Consider the following 18,294-nt stretch of genomic DNA (forward strand, 5'->3'; position numbering starts at 1 on the left):
CCCTGAGTGGTGTTTGCCCCCTGCTCAGTTTTTCCCCCAGAACAGCTCTCTCCCTAAAGAAGTCCTGCCAGACTGCCCATCTAAGTGTTTCTTCCCATGGGATTCAGCAGACAGATAAATATAGTTCCAATTTTTGTGACAAGTAGGCCACAATCACACAATGTCCTGTGCTGTGCAACTACACCTTGACTACATGACAGGACAACTAAAGACTTTTTAGGGACAATCTGGTGTTATTTTATGATAGTATTCTTATAATACTGATGATTATGTTGTTGGGTTCATTGGCCTAAGCAGTCACAAAACAAGTTATTAGAATTAGCTGGAAGAATTAGCCTTATTTCTGTTTGCTACAGAAATAAAGCTGGTTTTTACCAATAACACTGAAATTCTAGTGTAACACCCAGGTGGTTTGAGTTGACAAAACAGTTGTTGCCTAAAGAATATTTCTGAAAATCTCATCTTTAGCACCTCTTTGGTATTAAAAAAAGAGTAAGGTTAATTAAAGTTATTCAATAGTAGCTTATTATTTTCCTGCATTCTTCATAGGTATCTTAAAGAATGTTTAATTCTCATCATACCTTAGTTATTTTTAAATTGTTATCCCTTCAGAAGCAATTTGAAAAGTTATTTGTTTGTGTTCATTAGTTTTCTATTAGAGCTATTCACTTTGAATTACAAAACCCAACACAGCATGTGAGAAAAACAGGAGAGGAGCTCCAAATACTTCAGTAAATTCTGTTGTTTTCTGTATTTCTTCCTAGCAGAATGTAAAGCAAACCGGGCAGGATCCTTGGCTTTTAAATTCCTCTCACCTGAGGTGTTGTTTCAGCCTCTGAGGACCACCCTCCTGTTTAATATGTATGATAGCTCCTCATGAATATACAACTCTTTTCTCTGCACATGGAATTTTTGTCCCATTCTCCCTATAGAGTCTGAGGCATGAAAGAAATGGGATTGTGTTACTTCTGCAAGTTTGTGACTTTTCCATAATCAACTATTAGATTTATAAACTATACTGACAGCACTGGAGAGGTGGGAAATCACTTGGACTATGGAATGAAACAAGTGTGTACACATCTTAAGAAAAAAATAAATTTTATAGCACAGCTTTCTTTTAAAGGCTGTGTACACTGCTGAGCTGCTCATCAGAAAAACAGAGGGAGAATATTAAATATATCTGCCTTGATTTTGTCTTGGACCCTGTTAGCTTTCTGTTCCATGCTGCCTTCAGGGTGTTAAATGACTAAGCTTTTTCTTATGGTATTTTATACAATTTGAGAGCAGTTCTGCTGTCTACACAGTGTCAGGAAAAATAAACTGGAGAAAAAACAAGTTTAGATAATCAGCACTTTTTAAAGAATTTGTATCTCTAGTCTATTGTGTTTAGTAATATTAATCACAGAAGAAGAAGGGGATTTTTCACTGTGATCTGACTTCTTTTTTATTGCCAGCATTTGGGTATCAGAGGGGTGAAATATCCATTCATGCCACTATTGTGGTTTGGGGTTGAACTTTCAGCTGATTTTCAGAATTTCTAAGAATAGGTACTATTTTATGCAGCTAGTTTGGAAAGCAGAAGAAAATATAATGTGTGTAAAAAAACCCCTCTCTTATCAACTTCCTACAGGAGCAGATGCTGCCAGATCTGGCAGCTCTTAGCACTCAGAACCTTTAAAATATGCTTTGCAACAGTAATTATCTAGCAGCAAGTAATAGGTTTGAAATAAACTTTCAATTAAATGTAATGTTTCTGCAGACGTGCATTTTGGTATTTTCAATTAATTTAAATTCCTTTTTAATTTTTCTTTCATTACTGCTTGACTGGAGTCTTGTCAGTTGACATCAAATAAATCATGTAGGTGAGTCAGACCTGCTAATTAATTTTGTTGTTCTGTTTATTGTTTGTTATTTCTTTCAAAATCCCAAGTATTTTGATGACATGCACTTGATTAGTGTTACATTCTCCAGGGGGAAAAAATCGCGTAAAGGAAACCTGATTTTATTGAATTACTTGTTTTGATGCCAGAGAAGGAGAGAGATTTTAAGCTAGGCAAGATGTTACTGTGCAGCTCTACCAATCCCAGTGCCAGGAATGTAGCCTAGAGCAAAATCTTGTCTCAGATTTTAGATGCAGAGTGTGCTCTGATAAAACCCAAACTGAAGCTTTTCTGTAATGCCAGTGAAAACATAAATAAGGAGCTAATATTTTTCTTCTAGTGTAAGATCTTAAGGCTCCTTTGATGCTCTTCCCTAACCTTTACAGGGTCTCTGTATTTCTTACTACAATAAAAGAAGATGCTGAAATATGAACCTGCCTTAGCGGCTTTGTGATTTTTCAAGAGCTTAAGAATTGGCTCAAATACCCATTTCAATCTGCCTTCTGGAACAGTCAAAATTTGCAAAGTTTATGAAACATGGTCATAGTAAAATAGGAGACCAGATACTAAATACTCTTAAGTTGCCAAAAATCCAACAAAATTCAAATGAGAACAAGAAAATGTGCTTTTTTTTTTTTTTTCCCAGGCCTGTACTGTGATTTCTATTTTGTTCTAGAGAAAGAAGGCACAGATAAACGTATCAATGAGCTTTGCAGAGAGCTGTTGCTCAAAGACAATTCAGCAGTGTTTCCTTGGCTGTACGTCAAGAGGAGGAACTACCTTATTGTTGCTGGTTCTGGCAAAGAAATCAGAGCTTTTCCAGTCCACAAATGGCAGAACATCAAAATGTTACAATGCTGTGTTCCTAGAGCTAATGAGGGGCTTCTTTCATTCATAGAAAGATCTGTGAATGTACAGAATCCACATTTCAAACTGTGCTGCGTAAAGAGCAGAAGCTTGATATTAGAGGTTCTAGAGATCAGGGAGACAAGGCTTTTTTAAAACTCTGTTTCATTGTGTGGCCTGGAGGCAAGCCAGGCCACATGTCTGCACCTCCATTTCCCCAGCAGCAGGCTGGAGACAATGAGAGTTACCCCATGGGGCCACTGAGAGTCCAAATAGATCATTTCTGAAAGAACTGAGACTGGCATATACAACTTGGTGTGAAATAATAACATGCACACTAATGAAATATGATCAGACCTGTCACTGCTCATTTTCTGCTGTATGCTCCTTGGAAAAAATGCAGAGTGAGTGAGATCTGAAATACTCCAATGTTACATCTGAACAACTGCTGGAAAGTGGAGCAATACTTATTTCAGATTCTAATCTGTATTACCACCTTCTCCATCATTATTATATACATTTTTACATAGTGAATTGCAGCTTTACTCCTGCCTTTTCTTGGCTCTCATTCTAAAAGTCTTGTTTTACCCATTGTTTTCTACTTTTTCTTTCCCAAACACTTTATTCAATTGCCAGCATATCTGCATAATGATACCAGTTCTTCAATTTTATGCTCATTTTGCTCTTGGGCTCAGAACATCTCTAAAGAAAAAGAAGGGTCATCCCTGTGTGAGCTGTTCCCTCCCTTGCCCTGCCACGAGTTTTCTATGTGATACCAGGCCAAAGCATTTAGGATGTCCTGTACCTACAGCCCAAATGCCTTTTGGAGCAACCACCCACCTAATCTGGAGGAGCTTTTCCTGTAATACCTTTGGCATTAGTTTAAGTCCTTTTCACTCCTACCTTAGAAATCAATATGTTACTTCAGTGCTGGGCCTCCCACTCAGTTCTGCCAGGTTCATCTATATCCTGCAGTCTCCTCACTCATCTGTCCTCACTCCCCTCCCACACCTTGTTCCACCATGCTACTACCTCCATCTGCACTCCACAAACTGAAAATACACCAGTTCTGCCTCCCTCTTTTCATCACAACACAATCCAGTCCTAGTAAGAAGGTTTTTCAGACTCTAATTTTCACCTGCAGTTGAAAAAGAGGGGGATTTCAAGGTTCTTCACCTCTGAAATACGGCTGTGTGCAGTGGGCTTCCTTCTTTCAGGGTTTCCTACGACACAATGCTTTCTTGGCATCCTTTGCACTCCACAGATGAGAGGTACTTCAGTGGCTGTAGACTTCTCTGAGGGCTACAGGTTCTTTTGCCCTCCTTTTACCCTTGCAAGTGTTCTGTAATCACCTGAAGCCCATGACTGTGGATTACTCCATGCATTTTTTCCATCCTGTGTTCCACTATTCATTTCCACTCTGTAGTGGGAGGTGTGGCAGAAAAGGTGGATGTGTTTGTGTCCAGGTGTGTTTGGGATGAGCCAGGGACAGGAAATCAGGTACAGGAAGCAGCCACACTGCTGAGTGTGAGGCCATGGTGGTGTGTTCACAGGTGTGTATTCACTGTGGGAATGGTGCAGGATGTGAGGCATTTTCAGCCCTGCTCACTGGCTGCAAAATGTCTTTGAACCCCAGCTCATGGAGACAGGGAATGGCTGCTGCATGAGAGAACATCTCAGCCTTCTGTCATCTCTGAGGGAGAAGGGGGCTGGCCATGAAAGGGTAAGGAAAGCTTTCTGTTCCTGCTAATCTTGCTGGGAAAAAGGCAGGTGCTACTGGAGGAATATCAGGATACCGCAGGACACAGGAGGCAAAGAAAAGGTAAAGGGTTTACTCCAGGGAGGAGAACTTCTTTGTACAGGTGTATACACCATGAGTTCCTGATCTCCCTGACACACTAGGAAACACTCTCAAGTTCTGCAGGCAGTTGCCACCCTCTTGTCACCCCCTGTGCTCCATCAGTCCCTTGGGAACAGCATCCATAATGCTGAGCACTAGCAGAAGTGATTGTATGTGGGAGAGGAAAGCCAGATTTCCAGCAGCAAGGAAAGTCTGCAGATTTGGTGGCAGCTGTGACACTTGCCACATGTGCTGGGAGCACTGAATGGGAATGCTTTTGCCCTAGTAAACAGCAGAGAGTTATATCCTCTGCAAACAGCAGGGATTTATTCATGTAGGGATTTACATTCGCTGACCTAAAGGTTTGCTGCTACATGGAAAATTGTAAAGGGGTGAAAGCACTGCCAGCTCCTGAAAGCTCTCTAGATTTCTGAATGGTGTGTGGACATTGCAGGAGGCAGCTCAAGTGACAAAGAGAGGGTTGTGATAAAAAGCGGAAACAGGGTCCTGAGCTCTGACAAAGACTCCTCCCAGATATGGGGGGAATAAAAAGTGGTCAGGAAATGAATCAGATCAGCTTTTCCTTCAGCCAGTGATTCAGTACATTCAACCTTAATGCAGTTCTAGCAATGTCTTCACTTGAAAGTTAGGACCTTTATGTTCTCCCCTGCTTCCATGTATCACTATTTTTAGCATTTATTAACGATCTTTTCATTCCCAAAGAACAATACAAGATACAGATGGCATTGGCCAGAGTGCAGAATCAGGGAGAATCAGACCCTTCCTTTACAGAAAGGTGCTGCAAGATCCAGCTTTTTCAGTCGAGTATTACCTAATTCCTGCAGCACATCTATATCCAGGCCTGAGCTGTGCTTTGGGATGCCTGCAAGCTCCCAGGAACACAAACAGCTCCTAAAGATTGGCAATACGTGCTGGGGCAGCTGATGTTTGTGGTCAGCTGTGCTCTGCTTGGGTCAGGCCTGCAAGTGCCACACCAGTAATGAGCTCTCCAGTCCCTCTGTGCCTCACCCTGGGGAAGCATTCCTCTGAGACTGAGTGACAACAATGAGCTGGACTTTCCCCCTCTGGTAGTTTTATTTCTGTTTTAATCAGTGTTTCTTTAATCTCAGACACGACTGTTTTATGGAAGTGAAAACATCAGTGTTTAGCACGATATGGGACTTTTTATATTAGTCCATATATGTCCTTCACAGTGATGTTGTAAGGCCCCAAGGTAAGTCTTAACTTAACTTGGATCTCTTAACTTGGGTAGTCTCTGCTCCAGGAAAATATTTTTTTTCAAAGGAATGCATCAGGATGACTGGTGAAAGGATCCCAGGTGCAGTAATAGTGGCCAAGGCAGAGTATTTATTATTTAACTTCTTTAAACCAGCTGAGCTCATCATTTCCCCCAGGCCTTGCTTAATTACCATTTCTATAACCCACAGAACAAAGGTTATAAATAAAACAGCCTTGGAGCACAAGCTAATATTCCACATTTGGACCAGGTAAATTACATTCAGCAGTGTACTGGCCTGCATATTTTGTGTTAGTGCCTCTCAGCAATGGCACTGATACAAACATGCAAAGCAGCATGGCAGGTACAAACATCCCTGTGGCACCACTTTCCAAGGAAAGGGGTGAGAGGGGGAGTGGGAGATGGCCACTTAGATATGTTTTATAGCACTTTTCTACTTGAGCCACCAGACAACACCACAACCCACACAGAAAAATCTTCACTGTATTTGAAACTGAAATTCAAATTATTTCAGGTAATAGGGTATGCTTTTAGCTGCATCTATGCCTGTCTGGCTGTAGTCACAGCAGCCTTCTGCCATACAGGGGCAGCTTGTTTCACTCACAGAGGTGGATATGAGCACAGAAACTGCTCCTATGGGCAGGCTCCAATGCAGGATTAACTACTGCCTCTCCCTCAGTAGCAGCAACAGAAGCTCTCACAGTGGTTCCCCTCTATGCAGTGGGAAGAGAAGGTCCTATTAAGCATAGCAAGTTTTATTCCTGTGAATTTCACAGTTGTAATTCTTGACTTTATCACTCCAAGCAGCTCCCTTGCTCAGTGCTCAGGCCTGGAGCCAATGGTCCCTCTGGAGCATCGCCATGGCCCATTCCTGCCCCTCAGCCAGAGGGACCCACACAAACCACAGGTGACACGGAAGGAGGGAGGGAGAGGAAGGAAGTGGCACGTCTGTCACTGCTTCTCCAGCTGACAGCATGCATCCCTTTCCTCTTCATGCACTGCCAGAGCCTGGCTTGGAGTCATGGTGCTGAACAAATGGCACCCGCTGGTTTTGCCAGCTCCCAGCAGGACCCCTTCCCCCTCAACACACAAATACCCACAAGGAAAAGCAGCCTCATTTGTCACTACTGCAGGCTTCCTTTGCAAAGAATCCCAGATTTCCTTATGTTTGCTGTCCTACCTTTAGAGGGCCTCGTGGCATGGCCGACTCCCTGGGCCTCTCCCATTTGTTCCCATGGCGAGTTCTGCCTCTGCCTGGGCTTGGTGCCACAGGAAGGACAAGCGGCTCCATGAGGGACATGGCTGGCACAGCACATGGGACCTGTCCTACTGCACCCACCACAGGCAGTGGGGCACAGCCAGAGGTGGTGACAAGCCCCATCCATAGGTGACAAGGCAGGAATCCCTCCAGCAGGCCAGGGCCCTGCAAAGGCAGGGCTGAGGGCAGGGCCCCAGCAGGCTCATGGCTGTGCAGGGCTGAGGGCAGGGCCCCAGCAGGCTCATGGCTGTGCAGGGCTGAGGGCAGGGCCCCAGCAGGCTCATGGCTGTGCAGGGCTGAGGGCAGGGCCCCAGCAGGCTCATGGCTGTGCAGGGCTGATGGCAGGGCCCCAGCGGCCTCATGGCTGAGGGCAGGGCCCCAGCAGGCTCATGGCTGAGGGGAGCATCCCAGCAGGCTCATGGGCTGTGCAGGGCTGAGGGCTGGCCAGCAGTGCCAGCACAGGTGCCCACGGTCCTGAGGGGTTGACAGGGCCAGCACCAGGACAGGTACAGTCCTGGGCCACAGGCATCAGGACAGGTGGCTCAAGACGTGTGGCAAGGGCAGGCAGGGCTGGTGATACCCCTGAGGCCCCATCACTGTTCAGGGCCTTAATATGGCAGAAAATGCATAAGTGTATTCATTATGCATCTTAAGACTTTCTCACATCATCCAGGTCTAATTAAAATTCCCATTGGTGCCATGGCAAGACACAGCTAGGTGTGTATGTGACAATACCACCAAAAACAGGAGAGATGGGACTTGTCCTGGTAGACAGGACAGAGTAAATCTGGGGTTGTGGGAAAAAGCAGCAGCAAAAGTTCTGGCAAAGTTGTCCCTTTATTAACAAGTCCACATTGGGAAGAAATGCTAGCCACTCATTTTGGAGCAATCTGTGATTTTCAAATGCATCTTTATTGATAAGTTGATTAAGCTCTAGTCTGAACTTTATTTTACAAGAACCTGCAGCTAACCAACACAAAAAAATTACCATCATTACCTTGTACAATACTAGCACAAAAACAGAAATGCCACAATTCAGTTGAAAGAACTGTAAAAGAACTAAATTAAATCGTAAACTCTACACGTAACAAACAGTTGTGATTAGTCCCACGTGTCATTTATAAACTCAGCAGTGGGAGGGGAGGACTGAACACAAAGCCAAGCACCCCAGATGCCAACTCTTTCTCCCCTGAGTGTGCTTAACCACGTGCTTGGCATGAACAAGTGGGACAGCAGCAGAGAGATGCACACCATCTGCCTGCGTCTTCTATCCTAGAAAGACTCCTGGATCTGTTCTCTGCTTCAGAATATTCAGAGCTTCCTAAAACAAGAGATCGATGCAGATTTGCACTAAAAAGATGTGAAGAGAGCCTGGGAGCTCTAGGAGAGTGAGTCTAAAAGAGAGGACTGAGCAGTGCAGGCAGAAACTGAAGTTATCTATGTTGGCAGTAGGTACAACTCATCCTAGCACATTTACTCCAGATGAACACAGGATGGAACAGCAAACCTTAAGTTCAGGATGTAATACTGGGGATATTACACCACCCACTTCATCCTTTGCTCCCTCATTTTCTGTCTGCCTGTTCTGACTACTCCATCTGCATCCTTTGTGGTTCCTCCCTTCTCTCCTATTCTTCTGGTACTTCCCACCCCACACAGGCAGTAACTCTCCTGCCCCACCATGCTGCTTTCCCTGACCTTCACAGAGTTTTGCCAGTAACTCCCACTTGACACTCCCATGAGCTCTCCTGCCTCATGCACCTCCATGTAACAACAGTCAGAGAAGGCTGAAACCTGATTTCCTGTTCCCCACACTCAGAGGACACTCATCTTGATTTCTCATTCCTGAGGAACACAGGAAATGCTGACCTAACTTTACACATAAGTAAACTGAGCAAACACCTTCAACATAATTTGGAATTCACCTGTATTCTTCATCCTTCTCTTTTCTTCCCTCTTGGTCCCTCTCTTAAATGTAGGAATGTTTACAGTAATTCAGGCCTAGTTCTCTGATTTTTAGATAAGACCCCAGAATTTTCCTGAAAGTCAGCTCACTCTCCAAGACCCATTCCCTCATCACAGTTATGGCAGTAATGGGAAAATCTGCTGTTCGTGCCACTGGGAAGAAACTGCTTTGGCATGACAGCGTAAGGCTTGCACAGGACAGCACCCATCTGGCACCTTTCTAAGAACAACACTGGCTTAAAATAAAATAATTTAAGAAAAAAATCTACAGATAACTTATTCCCTTTTCCCTTCAAATCTAAAAGAACCTCTCTTGTGGCATAGAGAGGCACTGTTACCCAATCACAAAAAGCCAGCAAAACACATGTGGCAGTGACTGATTTCCTACGCTTGTGCACGTGGTGCAAGGGCTGTACAGGGATGAGAGATGGAAGGGAAGGCTAAACCCACAGGAATTCTGCCATCCTCAAATCTGCAGAAGACTGGTACAAGGACAACACTGATAGATAATTTTCTGTGTTTGCCAAAAACAAGACCACTAGTAGTTAGTTGCCTTAATGCACAGCAAGGGTGACTAAAGTTAGGTATCAGGAAAAGCAATCTCACTTGTAGGCTAGCTAGGAACTGAACAGACAATCTCAGCAGCCTCCAGGATCTTCTGCAGTGAAGTTCAGTTAGAACAAGTGATGAGCAGCCACGGTGAACATGTTTGGTATACTCAGTCCTGTCTCACAGCTGGTTAGGGCTCCTGAAGTCCTTTCTAGCCCTGTGCTTACGAGTTTATCAGTTGACTACACTGAAAAGAACAAAAGGGTCATTCTTCTGTCCAGAAGTTGCAATTAAAGGAATAAGAGAAAAAAAATTGAAGAATCTTTCCCTCCTTTACCGAACCTTCATGTCTCACAGCTGAGGAGTTCCCAGCCCTCAGAGTAAGCCCTTCTAATACTGATGGACAGAGCTACCAGTCCTTCTAATACTGATGGAAATGATGGGAAACACAATAACCTTGGAACAATTCACAGGTAGCAGCTGAGTGAGGACTGTCAGCACAGCTTTGTGTGGGCAGAGTGAAGGGCTTCACAGCTCACTGGGAGCCATGGACAAGACAGGACAAGGTCAGTGTACAATACACAGCATGCCTTCTTCATCAAATGAAAGGGTTACATGAAAATGGCCATCCTGCCCAGTCACTCTCCTGGAACTTCACTGCACTGGCTTGCCTAGCAGCCTCCAGCACTAACTACTTCCAGCTGTGGCAAGAGAAGAACTGTGAACAGTGGAGTTTCCCCAACCCCCCAGTATGGAGCCTCTCATTAATCAAGTTCACCCTGTCCCCCTACCCAGACTCCCCTCAATTTAAAAAATAATGGTTATAATTAATGCGTGGAAGCTGATGACATTGTGCATGTGGTTCACTTCCAGTTCTCTTTTTCTCTTCTCATGCATCCTCCTCCTGCCTCTCCAGCAACCCCCTCCCCGCCAATCCATTCCATCAGTCCATCCAGCCTGCGTGCCTGGGGGGCTGCTGCTCACTTGCCATAGACGCTCTCATCGCTGTAGGCCACATAGAGAAAATAATCCTCCTCATGGTTATCCTGCCAAGGGACAAAGGGACAAAGTGAGGAGCCAGAGCTGGAAACTCACTGCATGTGAGAAAGCCCAACCCAGAGATCACTGGAACATGAGCAGGTAACTTCTCTTCCACTGTTCCTCTGTGTTTACATGGAAGGCTTTGCTTCCCAAGACCAAAGAGAACTCTGGCCACAGCTCTGCTTCTACATACAGGCAGGGCACATTTCTGTACACAGGGAATTTACCTGAAGAGCCACAGCCAGGCTGTGTTGCAAGCATGGAACAGAAACAGCTCTGACTGTTCACCAGTACCTCAGCAGTAGTATGGTCTTAAGATCGAGCAAGAGACTTGGACAGATTTAACAAGTCAAAAAACACCACTGGATGGTGTTTTTAGTTTTTCAGAACACTTTGACAAGTGGCTGTATTTCTAAGTCCTATTTTACATAAGGGCAGTAGAGCTGAGATATTAAGTGATTAGACCGACACAAAAATTCTGCAGAGTGTCAGCAATAGAGATGTGACCTCAGCTCTGGACAGCCAGACACTTTCCTTCAACGTGTTCAGATTTGGAAAGCACCCTGCCTGTGTTATCTTTTATTATCTTCATCAGTACACAGACTGATGAAGTGTCCAGTTATTGTCAAAAAGTGACAGATTCACAGCACCCTGCCAGAGCTCTTTTATTAAAACACCCAGCAGAAGGAGAAATCAAGGAGAAATCAATCCAGGCTGCAAATCATCCATGATATAATGGCTACAGAACTGAGAAATATGGGCATCCAATATGCTTTTAAGGTTGATCAAATAACACTGCTGAGTAGAAACAGTGGGCAGCAGTGCTCACAGCATCCTACACAACCCTCACTCACACAGTACAAATGACAAAAAAGTAATCCTAGACAAAGAATAACTGTTCCCTAAGAAAGTATTTATAGATGGATGCCCAGTGATACTGGCCCTTTTACTGGCTTTTTACCTACTTTTACTGGCTAAAAGGAAATCTCTATTTATACACAAAAACCCCCTATGTTCTCCACCCTTTCTAGCCCCAATCCTTCCTCTGAAAAGGAAGTGGTTTGTTTCAATACCTTGTTAAAGTAGTAGGACCAATATATCCCTGCTGGGGTAACTATTTGCCACAGCTCTTTCAACTAGCAAACAACTAGTTGAATTGATAAGGCTCCCCAGGCTCCTAACTGGGGGATGGAACTCCCCTGACCAGGTGATGGGATACAGCTCAGAGCAAGAGGATCCCTGAGTTCAGGCATCTGTGAGCAAATTAAAACCACTGCCACTTGTGGACATTGTTCTTGCCAAGAAAGGACAAGAGCAAAGGCCAGGCTTACCTCATAGAGCTGGCCCATGGTAGCACTGGTGGGAGGGATGGTGTTATTGACGAAGAAGAACAAAGCATCTTCCGGCCTCAGGTGGATCCGCTTCCGGATTAAGAAGTAGAACTGACCAACTGAAGAGGAACAAAGAATGGCTTAGATGCAGAAGGAAATGTTGGAGGGGGTTTTGTTGTTGTTGTTTATTTTTGTATTTTAACCCTAACCATGGATGTTTTCTTTTGGTGGTAGAAGTCACATGCTGTATATGAAAAGTAGGGGAAAATGAACAATGCAGGGAAAAAAGCAATAGAAGAAAGCAGTAACTTCATGAGTGTAACCACATGAGCAGCCAATCCACTCAGAGCTGGTGTACACTCCTCATGCCATGTCCCCTCTAAATCCACACTCCACCTACTATGGTATGAAATGCTTTACTCAGGGGATTGGTGGGAAGATGTTTAACTAGCTTAACCTTTAAATCCCACAGATCAAAGACAACTAAGAGAACTTAGCCTTGGTGTAAATGGTTATACCATTCCTGAAAAAAGATCCTTATTATTTACTTGAACTACGTTGCACAAGGAAGTTTTTCACAGTCCATTGAATAATGCAAGAAAAAGAAATGCCATTCACTTTACCTCATTCATGTTCTTAAAAACAGATGTAATCACACTCAAGATCACCATGACCATCAGAAAAACAACTTTGCAGCTATGACTACAGCCACAGGGGTGGGAAAGGATGGGACTATTGCAAGAACTTGTCTCTTTCTGCAACAACAGTACAGCCTCTGGCAACTCTGCAGCTAGGTCATCATTGACTAGTGATGATGACACTGCTCATGATACACAATTTAGTCACTGTTGTCCTGGTTAGAACTCAGCTGTGACACGCTACCTAAGCCAGTGAGATACCTCAAAATGTCTCAGAGAAGTCTGCATGTTGTAACCCAGGCTATAAGGTATAAATATAACATGGACAGCAGGTAAACGAGATGCTGAGCCTGTCTGGATATTTTCCTTGTGCTGATCATGGAGTAAAAAGCACTTCTGAGACCCTCTCACTGAAAGTCAGGAAGAAAGGAGGTAGATATTGTTACCTGTGAGGTCGGAAGGCACGAGATACTTTCTTTTGTCTAAGTCAGGTACTCTGGCTTTGGGTGCTTTTTCCACGATGACCTGGAAAGAGAGAGAGAGACAGAAAGCAAGAAACAGAGGATGAGTATCATAAACCAAAATGGTCCAAAAAGCATCAGTGGATAAGGATATTACCCTCTGATGGTGCTACTATGCCTTTAGGTATTTAATCTGTAACAAATACATGACATTAAAGAACACACAAGTGAGATGACTTAAAGAAGAACAGAAGAAAATTACTCCCAATAGCTGTGCTGGGAGTCCAGGGCTGCAGCATTAAGCATGGTGAGTGAAAAAAAGAGTCCAGAACAGACATAAAAATAAACCATAATGGCTGAGAAAATAGTAAAATAAAATTAGGACACCTTGATGCTCCCAATTCAGGTTAATTTTGTGTGAAGAAGCTGTCAGGAGGCCAATACATGAACACAAGTTAAACTGTTTCCAGGTTACAGTTCCAAACTGCCTTGCACAAAATCAGCCCTACTCCCAGTAGTCCCACATCCTAATTTCTACTTTTACCAATACCAAGTGCTCTAGAATGAAGCAAAGAATTAAAGAGAAAATACAGCTCAGTGGGGATTTTTTTAAAATCCCCAGTTCTTCAGGAGTTATTGTCTACTCTGAAATTCATCTTTTATTATCCATATTTCACATAGCTATGGACATTTCCTTAATCATACAAACATACAGTAATTAAAACCAGCCTACCATCTGGGCAACTGCACCCACAGAGACCTCTGACACAGAATACTGATTTCTTTATATTCTAACACAGAAAAATACAAAGCTCAGCAGCTTTACGGTCAAACAGACCAAGAGGTCTTCTGCTAAAAGATAATTTTTGTTAGCACAGCTAGGCAAAATATTTACCTCAGAAGCAGAAAGTCTTCCAAAGTGATTTGATCTCATTTTCCATTGAAACCTTTGGAACTACTGTGTTTGTGCAGAAAAAAAACCCTGCAGGGTGCTTTTTTTTTGTGATATATATTTTTGAACTGTTAGAACATACATGACGTTTCAATCTATGTGGCTTGCTGTTCTGCAGAAGCCATTCTGATCACTTAAACTAAATCTAAAGCTGGATTTTCTCAACTTCCTAAACTTTTTAATTTCCTTAGACCTCATAATTATAAATACTCCATCTGAGACACTGTGGGACTAATTTCTAAGGGTTCCATGCTCCCATAGCTCTTTGGCAACCCGAATCAGCAAGTACAGCTGTTGTGTAAGAGAAAGGGTTGAACTGCTGTGGACTAACCCTTCTTTAGAAGGGAAATAATCTTGCCCCACCAGTGAGACACCATGCCAGAACAAAATGCTATCATGAGCTTGGTGTATTTAGCCTGGACATGGTGCTATGCTAACCTGAATCCTTCCAGAGCCAAATGAGCATCTGCAAAATATCTCACACCAGACAGGTACCAACTAGGCCATCTTTTCCCTGTGCTCCATTTGAATGTGGCAAACACAGCAAAACCCCCTGAAATTTCCAGGTTTGATTTTAAAATAGAAACACGGTTGCCTCAGCTATGTCAAGATTTTCAAGTACCTAAGTTAGTACAAGGCACTCAAGCTCTTTGCGGCAGTTTGAGGTAGGAGATGCACTTCTATACAAAATGCAGCTGGTAAATGCTGTGAGGGAAGGGCAGTACTACAATCTCACTGAACAGGGGGAGGCTGAACAGCAATAGCACTTCTCACATTTTTTACCAGCACAGCCAAACAAGGCAGTATATAACACATTAAACTGCAGTGGAGAGAAACCTTTAGTTCTTGCCTCCAATTAAAAAAACTACTGACAAGCCAAACTGCTTGCTGTGACTACTCTGCTACCCTGACCTGGGGGTGGGGGAAGGAGGGGATTGTAAACTGGTCATTAGATAATAAAGGAAAAGAAGTCAAGCCTATGAGAACGAGGTGTGTGTTGGGACTTCTAAGCCCCTAGAAAAAATTTAGGAAAGATTTAAATCAGATCACCACCGATTCAAGAGATCTTAAGAGACATCTCCCTCCTGCAAAGATGCAGGGAAGTAATGGAGGTGCTCTGCTAATCCGACTGGCAGTCAGTCTGCTGGATAATGCAGGTTATCTCTTCTGAAGCACTAAACCCTTCACATGCATAAAAACACCTACAAGGAAAATCCCAAGGGTAGAATACAGGCTATCTACGTTTGCATTGTTGTTGAGTGGTGACTGTGATAATGCAAGGCAGTAAATGCTCATCAAAATGCTGAGATGTATCATGGCACTGCGGCGTAGGCAGCCAAAAGGATTACATCCTCAAGGATCCTGCTGTCAGGAAGGGCAGACACAGAAGTGATGTGAAGAACAGAGTGCTGCATTCATCTCTTTGTATGCAGCTCTGACGAGAGGCCATCCTTCATAATTCACATCTGGGCCTTGCCGTGAATCATTTCCAATCATCCTTAACTCCAGCACACTTTGTTATTCTGGTCCTGGTTTTCTTTACAAAGTTCTGCTGATGCCCCCCCCCCATCTTGACCTCCTTTATCTGCTGCCAGACCGGGCCTCATCCTGGGCTCCCCACAGGGTTCTTCCTGACACATCTGTCATGGCCTGCTGTGCAATCTGCCACCCTAATCCTCAATTTGCACCTTGTCTCACGCCAGACCTACAGAGCCCTCATCATAAATAAACACCCAACCCCACACACTTCAAGCTGACCTGCTGCACGCTCAACCTGTGCTATGCCAGGCCTCCCAAAACCAGAGAGAACAAAAGCACCCAAATACTGACTTCCAAAAACTTTTTCAAGTCCATTTGAGGGTCACTGCAAAGATGAGAAATGCTGTTAACCTGCAGGGAAAACTCGAGGTGTAACTGTTCCTCCTTTGGCATTAGTTTTACAGTTTTTCTGAATGCAGTAAATCTAGGGCAGACCTCTCCAGTGCGGATGGAAAAAAAGAATACTTGCAAAATGTTTATTAAAAAAGGAAAAACACACTCTACACTTAATTCGATTTGTCATTTCTTTTTTTATATAACCTTTCGGAATTATTAAGCCAGAAGTTTCCCACAGGCACTCCAAAGGGGCCTAAGAATGAGGAAGCAAAATTTAGCTAGATGACCTTGCATTCCAAATGACATTTTCTCCACAGGATGATTAACCAGGAGGGCAAAACGACTGAGAAGTATAATTTTTTTTTGCTCTGTATATATGCATATCCTTTTTTGTATGCAAAGGAAAAGAACAAGGCTATATAAAAAAGACAAGCCAGGCTGAAGTAAAATAAAAATAACAGGGACGCATGAGATGACCCGGATGGGGACCATGTTTAGTACGAAGAGTACGCGGTTAACACACTCACTGATCTCCATTTTCACAGCAACAAGGGTGAGCTCCTTCTCCACTCACCCCCACGCATGCCACAAAAAGATCGGCAGCGTTCCCGCCGTGGAGTTACTGCGGCTCCCAGGGTAAAGGTGTATCCCACCCCGCACCCACCCACCCACACTGCAGCCCTTCCCGCATCAAAAATAGCCCCAGCTTTGCACTAAGGAGAAAAGCAGACGGGGATTTCAATCAGATCAGCGAGATCACCATCATCTCTGCTAAACTCATTTCTCTCGCCTTCAAAATAAGGCGAGCAGCAGCCGACGGTCGGCACGGAAAACAAAAGGCGGCGGGCCCGCAGCCTTGGCCGCCCTGGCAGCGCGCACTCACGGGGACTCTGTCGGGGTATTTCTTCCGGATCTTCTCCCCTTCTTTTTTCCTGTACTCGAACGGGTGGTCTTCCTTGTACTGGAACTTCATGGCGCCGGGCTGTCGCTCCGCTCGCGGCGGCTGCGGCTCCTGCTCTTGCTGCTGCTGCGGCTGCCTCCGCCCCGCCCGGCGCTGCGCACGGAGCTCCGCCCGGCCCCGCTGCCCCGCACAGAGCTCCGCCCGGCCCCGCCGCCCGGCACCGCCCGCCGAGCTCGGCCCGCGCCCGCGTCACGGGGAGCGGCCCCGCGCAGCGCCCGCGTGACGTCACGGGCAGGGGCCGCGCCGGCCCCACGGCGGTGTGACGTCACGCGGAGGTGCCCCCCGAGCCGAGCCGCGCTTTGACGTCACGGGGGCAGGGAGGGGCGCGTCGCTCTCCGCTCCGCGCGTTCTGTTCGCGCTTCGATTTATTGCCCGTGAGCAAACAAAAAAATAGAAAAGTAATGAAAAACAATTTTAAATTTATTATTATTATTATTATTTTAGTTTAAAGGCAGCGAAACGCCGCCCGCCCTCCGCAGCAAGGCTCAGGAGTGATAAACAGGGCAGCAGCCGTCCTGAGGCGCCCATCCACCCGCCCTGCTGCGCCCTCCGTGCCCTGCGCCCTGTGGGGACACGGCGCGGGGTCCCCGGGTGAGGCCTGAACGCCCCCGCCTGCCCAAATGAACGTGACCTGTGACTGTGTAGATGTAACAACAACAACAACAACTTGTTTGTTCTCAGGCCGTGCCCGTGGCTGTTGGATCTGGATTGTTGCCTGGTTTGTAGCATCTCAGAGTGTACCATGTGATGTGTCACACCAGGTGCGTGCTGCAAACACGCCAAAGGTAACTCCAAATGAGCCAAAACAGCGAGCCAGTTTCGGCCCAGTTACTCAGCTGACACAATATCTGGGATTTTCCCCCTAGGAGTAGAGGGACTCACAATTATTCATTGATCAGCAGAAGAGCAGGTATTAATGAATGGCTCACCATGCTCAAATCAGGACAAAAATCAATTGCTGCTCCCCTAGGGACAATGAATTGGATTGTATTAAATTATTTTTTCTTTGCATACTTTACCCAGAGGAAGCAGAATTTTGCCAAGGCTGATCTTTTATCTATGCAGGTGTTTTAGTTGTAGTAGAATATAAGTGATACAGCCACATGCATAAGGTGATTCTGCACGGCCACACCAAAGGCAGAGGTAAAAAAGACCCAGATTTCCTAATTCAACCCCATGTCTTAACTGAGGATGAACACAGGTAGGAAAAGGTGTGTTGGGCTGTGATTTTTCTGAATCATGACATCTGCTTTTGGATGGCTGAAGTGTGGCTGCAAAAATTCTGGCAGGTGCTTTACTTTCTAAGCTTTTATTACTGGTACTTTTTTTATACTAAATACTTTTATTTAGTATGGGTTAGTGTGACCTCCTGCTAATGGTCAGTTCCAGCAGGTGCATGCTTAAGTCTCCTAAGGATAAAGCAGCCCACAGTGGGAATG

General features: G+C 44.8%; 2 protein-coding genes across 2 annotated transcripts in view; both read right to left on the reverse strand.

Annotated features, from left to right (window-relative positions):
* The window catches only part of SYCE3 (synaptonemal complex central element protein 3), a 50,270-nt gene extending 43,224 nt beyond the window's left edge, over positions 1-7,046 (reverse strand). Inside the window, exon 1 of the mRNA XM_063395430.1 lies at positions 7,005-7,046. Within this exon, the coding sequence (XP_063251500.1) occupies positions 7,005-7,025 (21 nt within the window). The 5' untranslated portion in view covers positions 7,026-7,046. The remainder of the gene's footprint in view (positions 1-7,004) is intronic.
* Positions 7,047-7,975: 929 nt separating this feature from the next.
* On the reverse strand, positions 7,976-17,002 carry GABARAPL1 (GABA type A receptor associated protein like 1). Its single transcript, XM_063395435.1, has 5 exons — positions 16,778-17,002; positions 13,053-13,131; positions 11,969-12,087; positions 10,581-10,642; positions 7,976-9,843 (listed from the first exon to the last, which is right to left on the reverse strand). Exons 1-5 carry the CDS (start codon positions 16,865-16,867, stop codon positions 9,831-9,833), a joined length of 363 nt encoding a protein of 120 aa, XP_063251505.1. The 5' UTR covers positions 16,868-17,002; the 3' UTR covers positions 7,976-9,830.
* Between the last annotated feature and the right edge of the window lie 1,292 nt (positions 17,003-18,294).

The sequence above is a fragment of the Prinia subflava genome, chromosome 4 (genome assembly GCF_021018805.1).
Source record: "Prinia subflava isolate CZ2003 ecotype Zambia chromosome 4, Cam_Psub_1.2, whole genome shotgun sequence".
In the NCBI taxonomy this organism is placed as follows: domain Eukaryota; kingdom Metazoa; phylum Chordata; class Aves; order Passeriformes; family Cisticolidae; genus Prinia; species Prinia subflava.

Bases quoted from the DNA above. Each gene is read 5' to 3' on its own strand.
- GABARAPL1 (XM_063395435.1), bottom strand. From the start codon at position 16,867: ATGAAGTTCCAGTACAAGGAAGACCACCCGTTCGAGTACAGGAAAAAA. The intron at 13,132-16,777 runs GTGAGTGCGCGC...CTCTCTTTCCAG, and splicing joins AATACCCCGACAGAGTCCCC to GTCATCGTGGAAAAAGCACC. The intron at 10,643-11,968 runs GTAAGCCTGGCC...GTCCCTTGGCAG, and splicing joins CCATGGGCCAGCTCTATGAG to GATAACCATGAGGAGGATTA.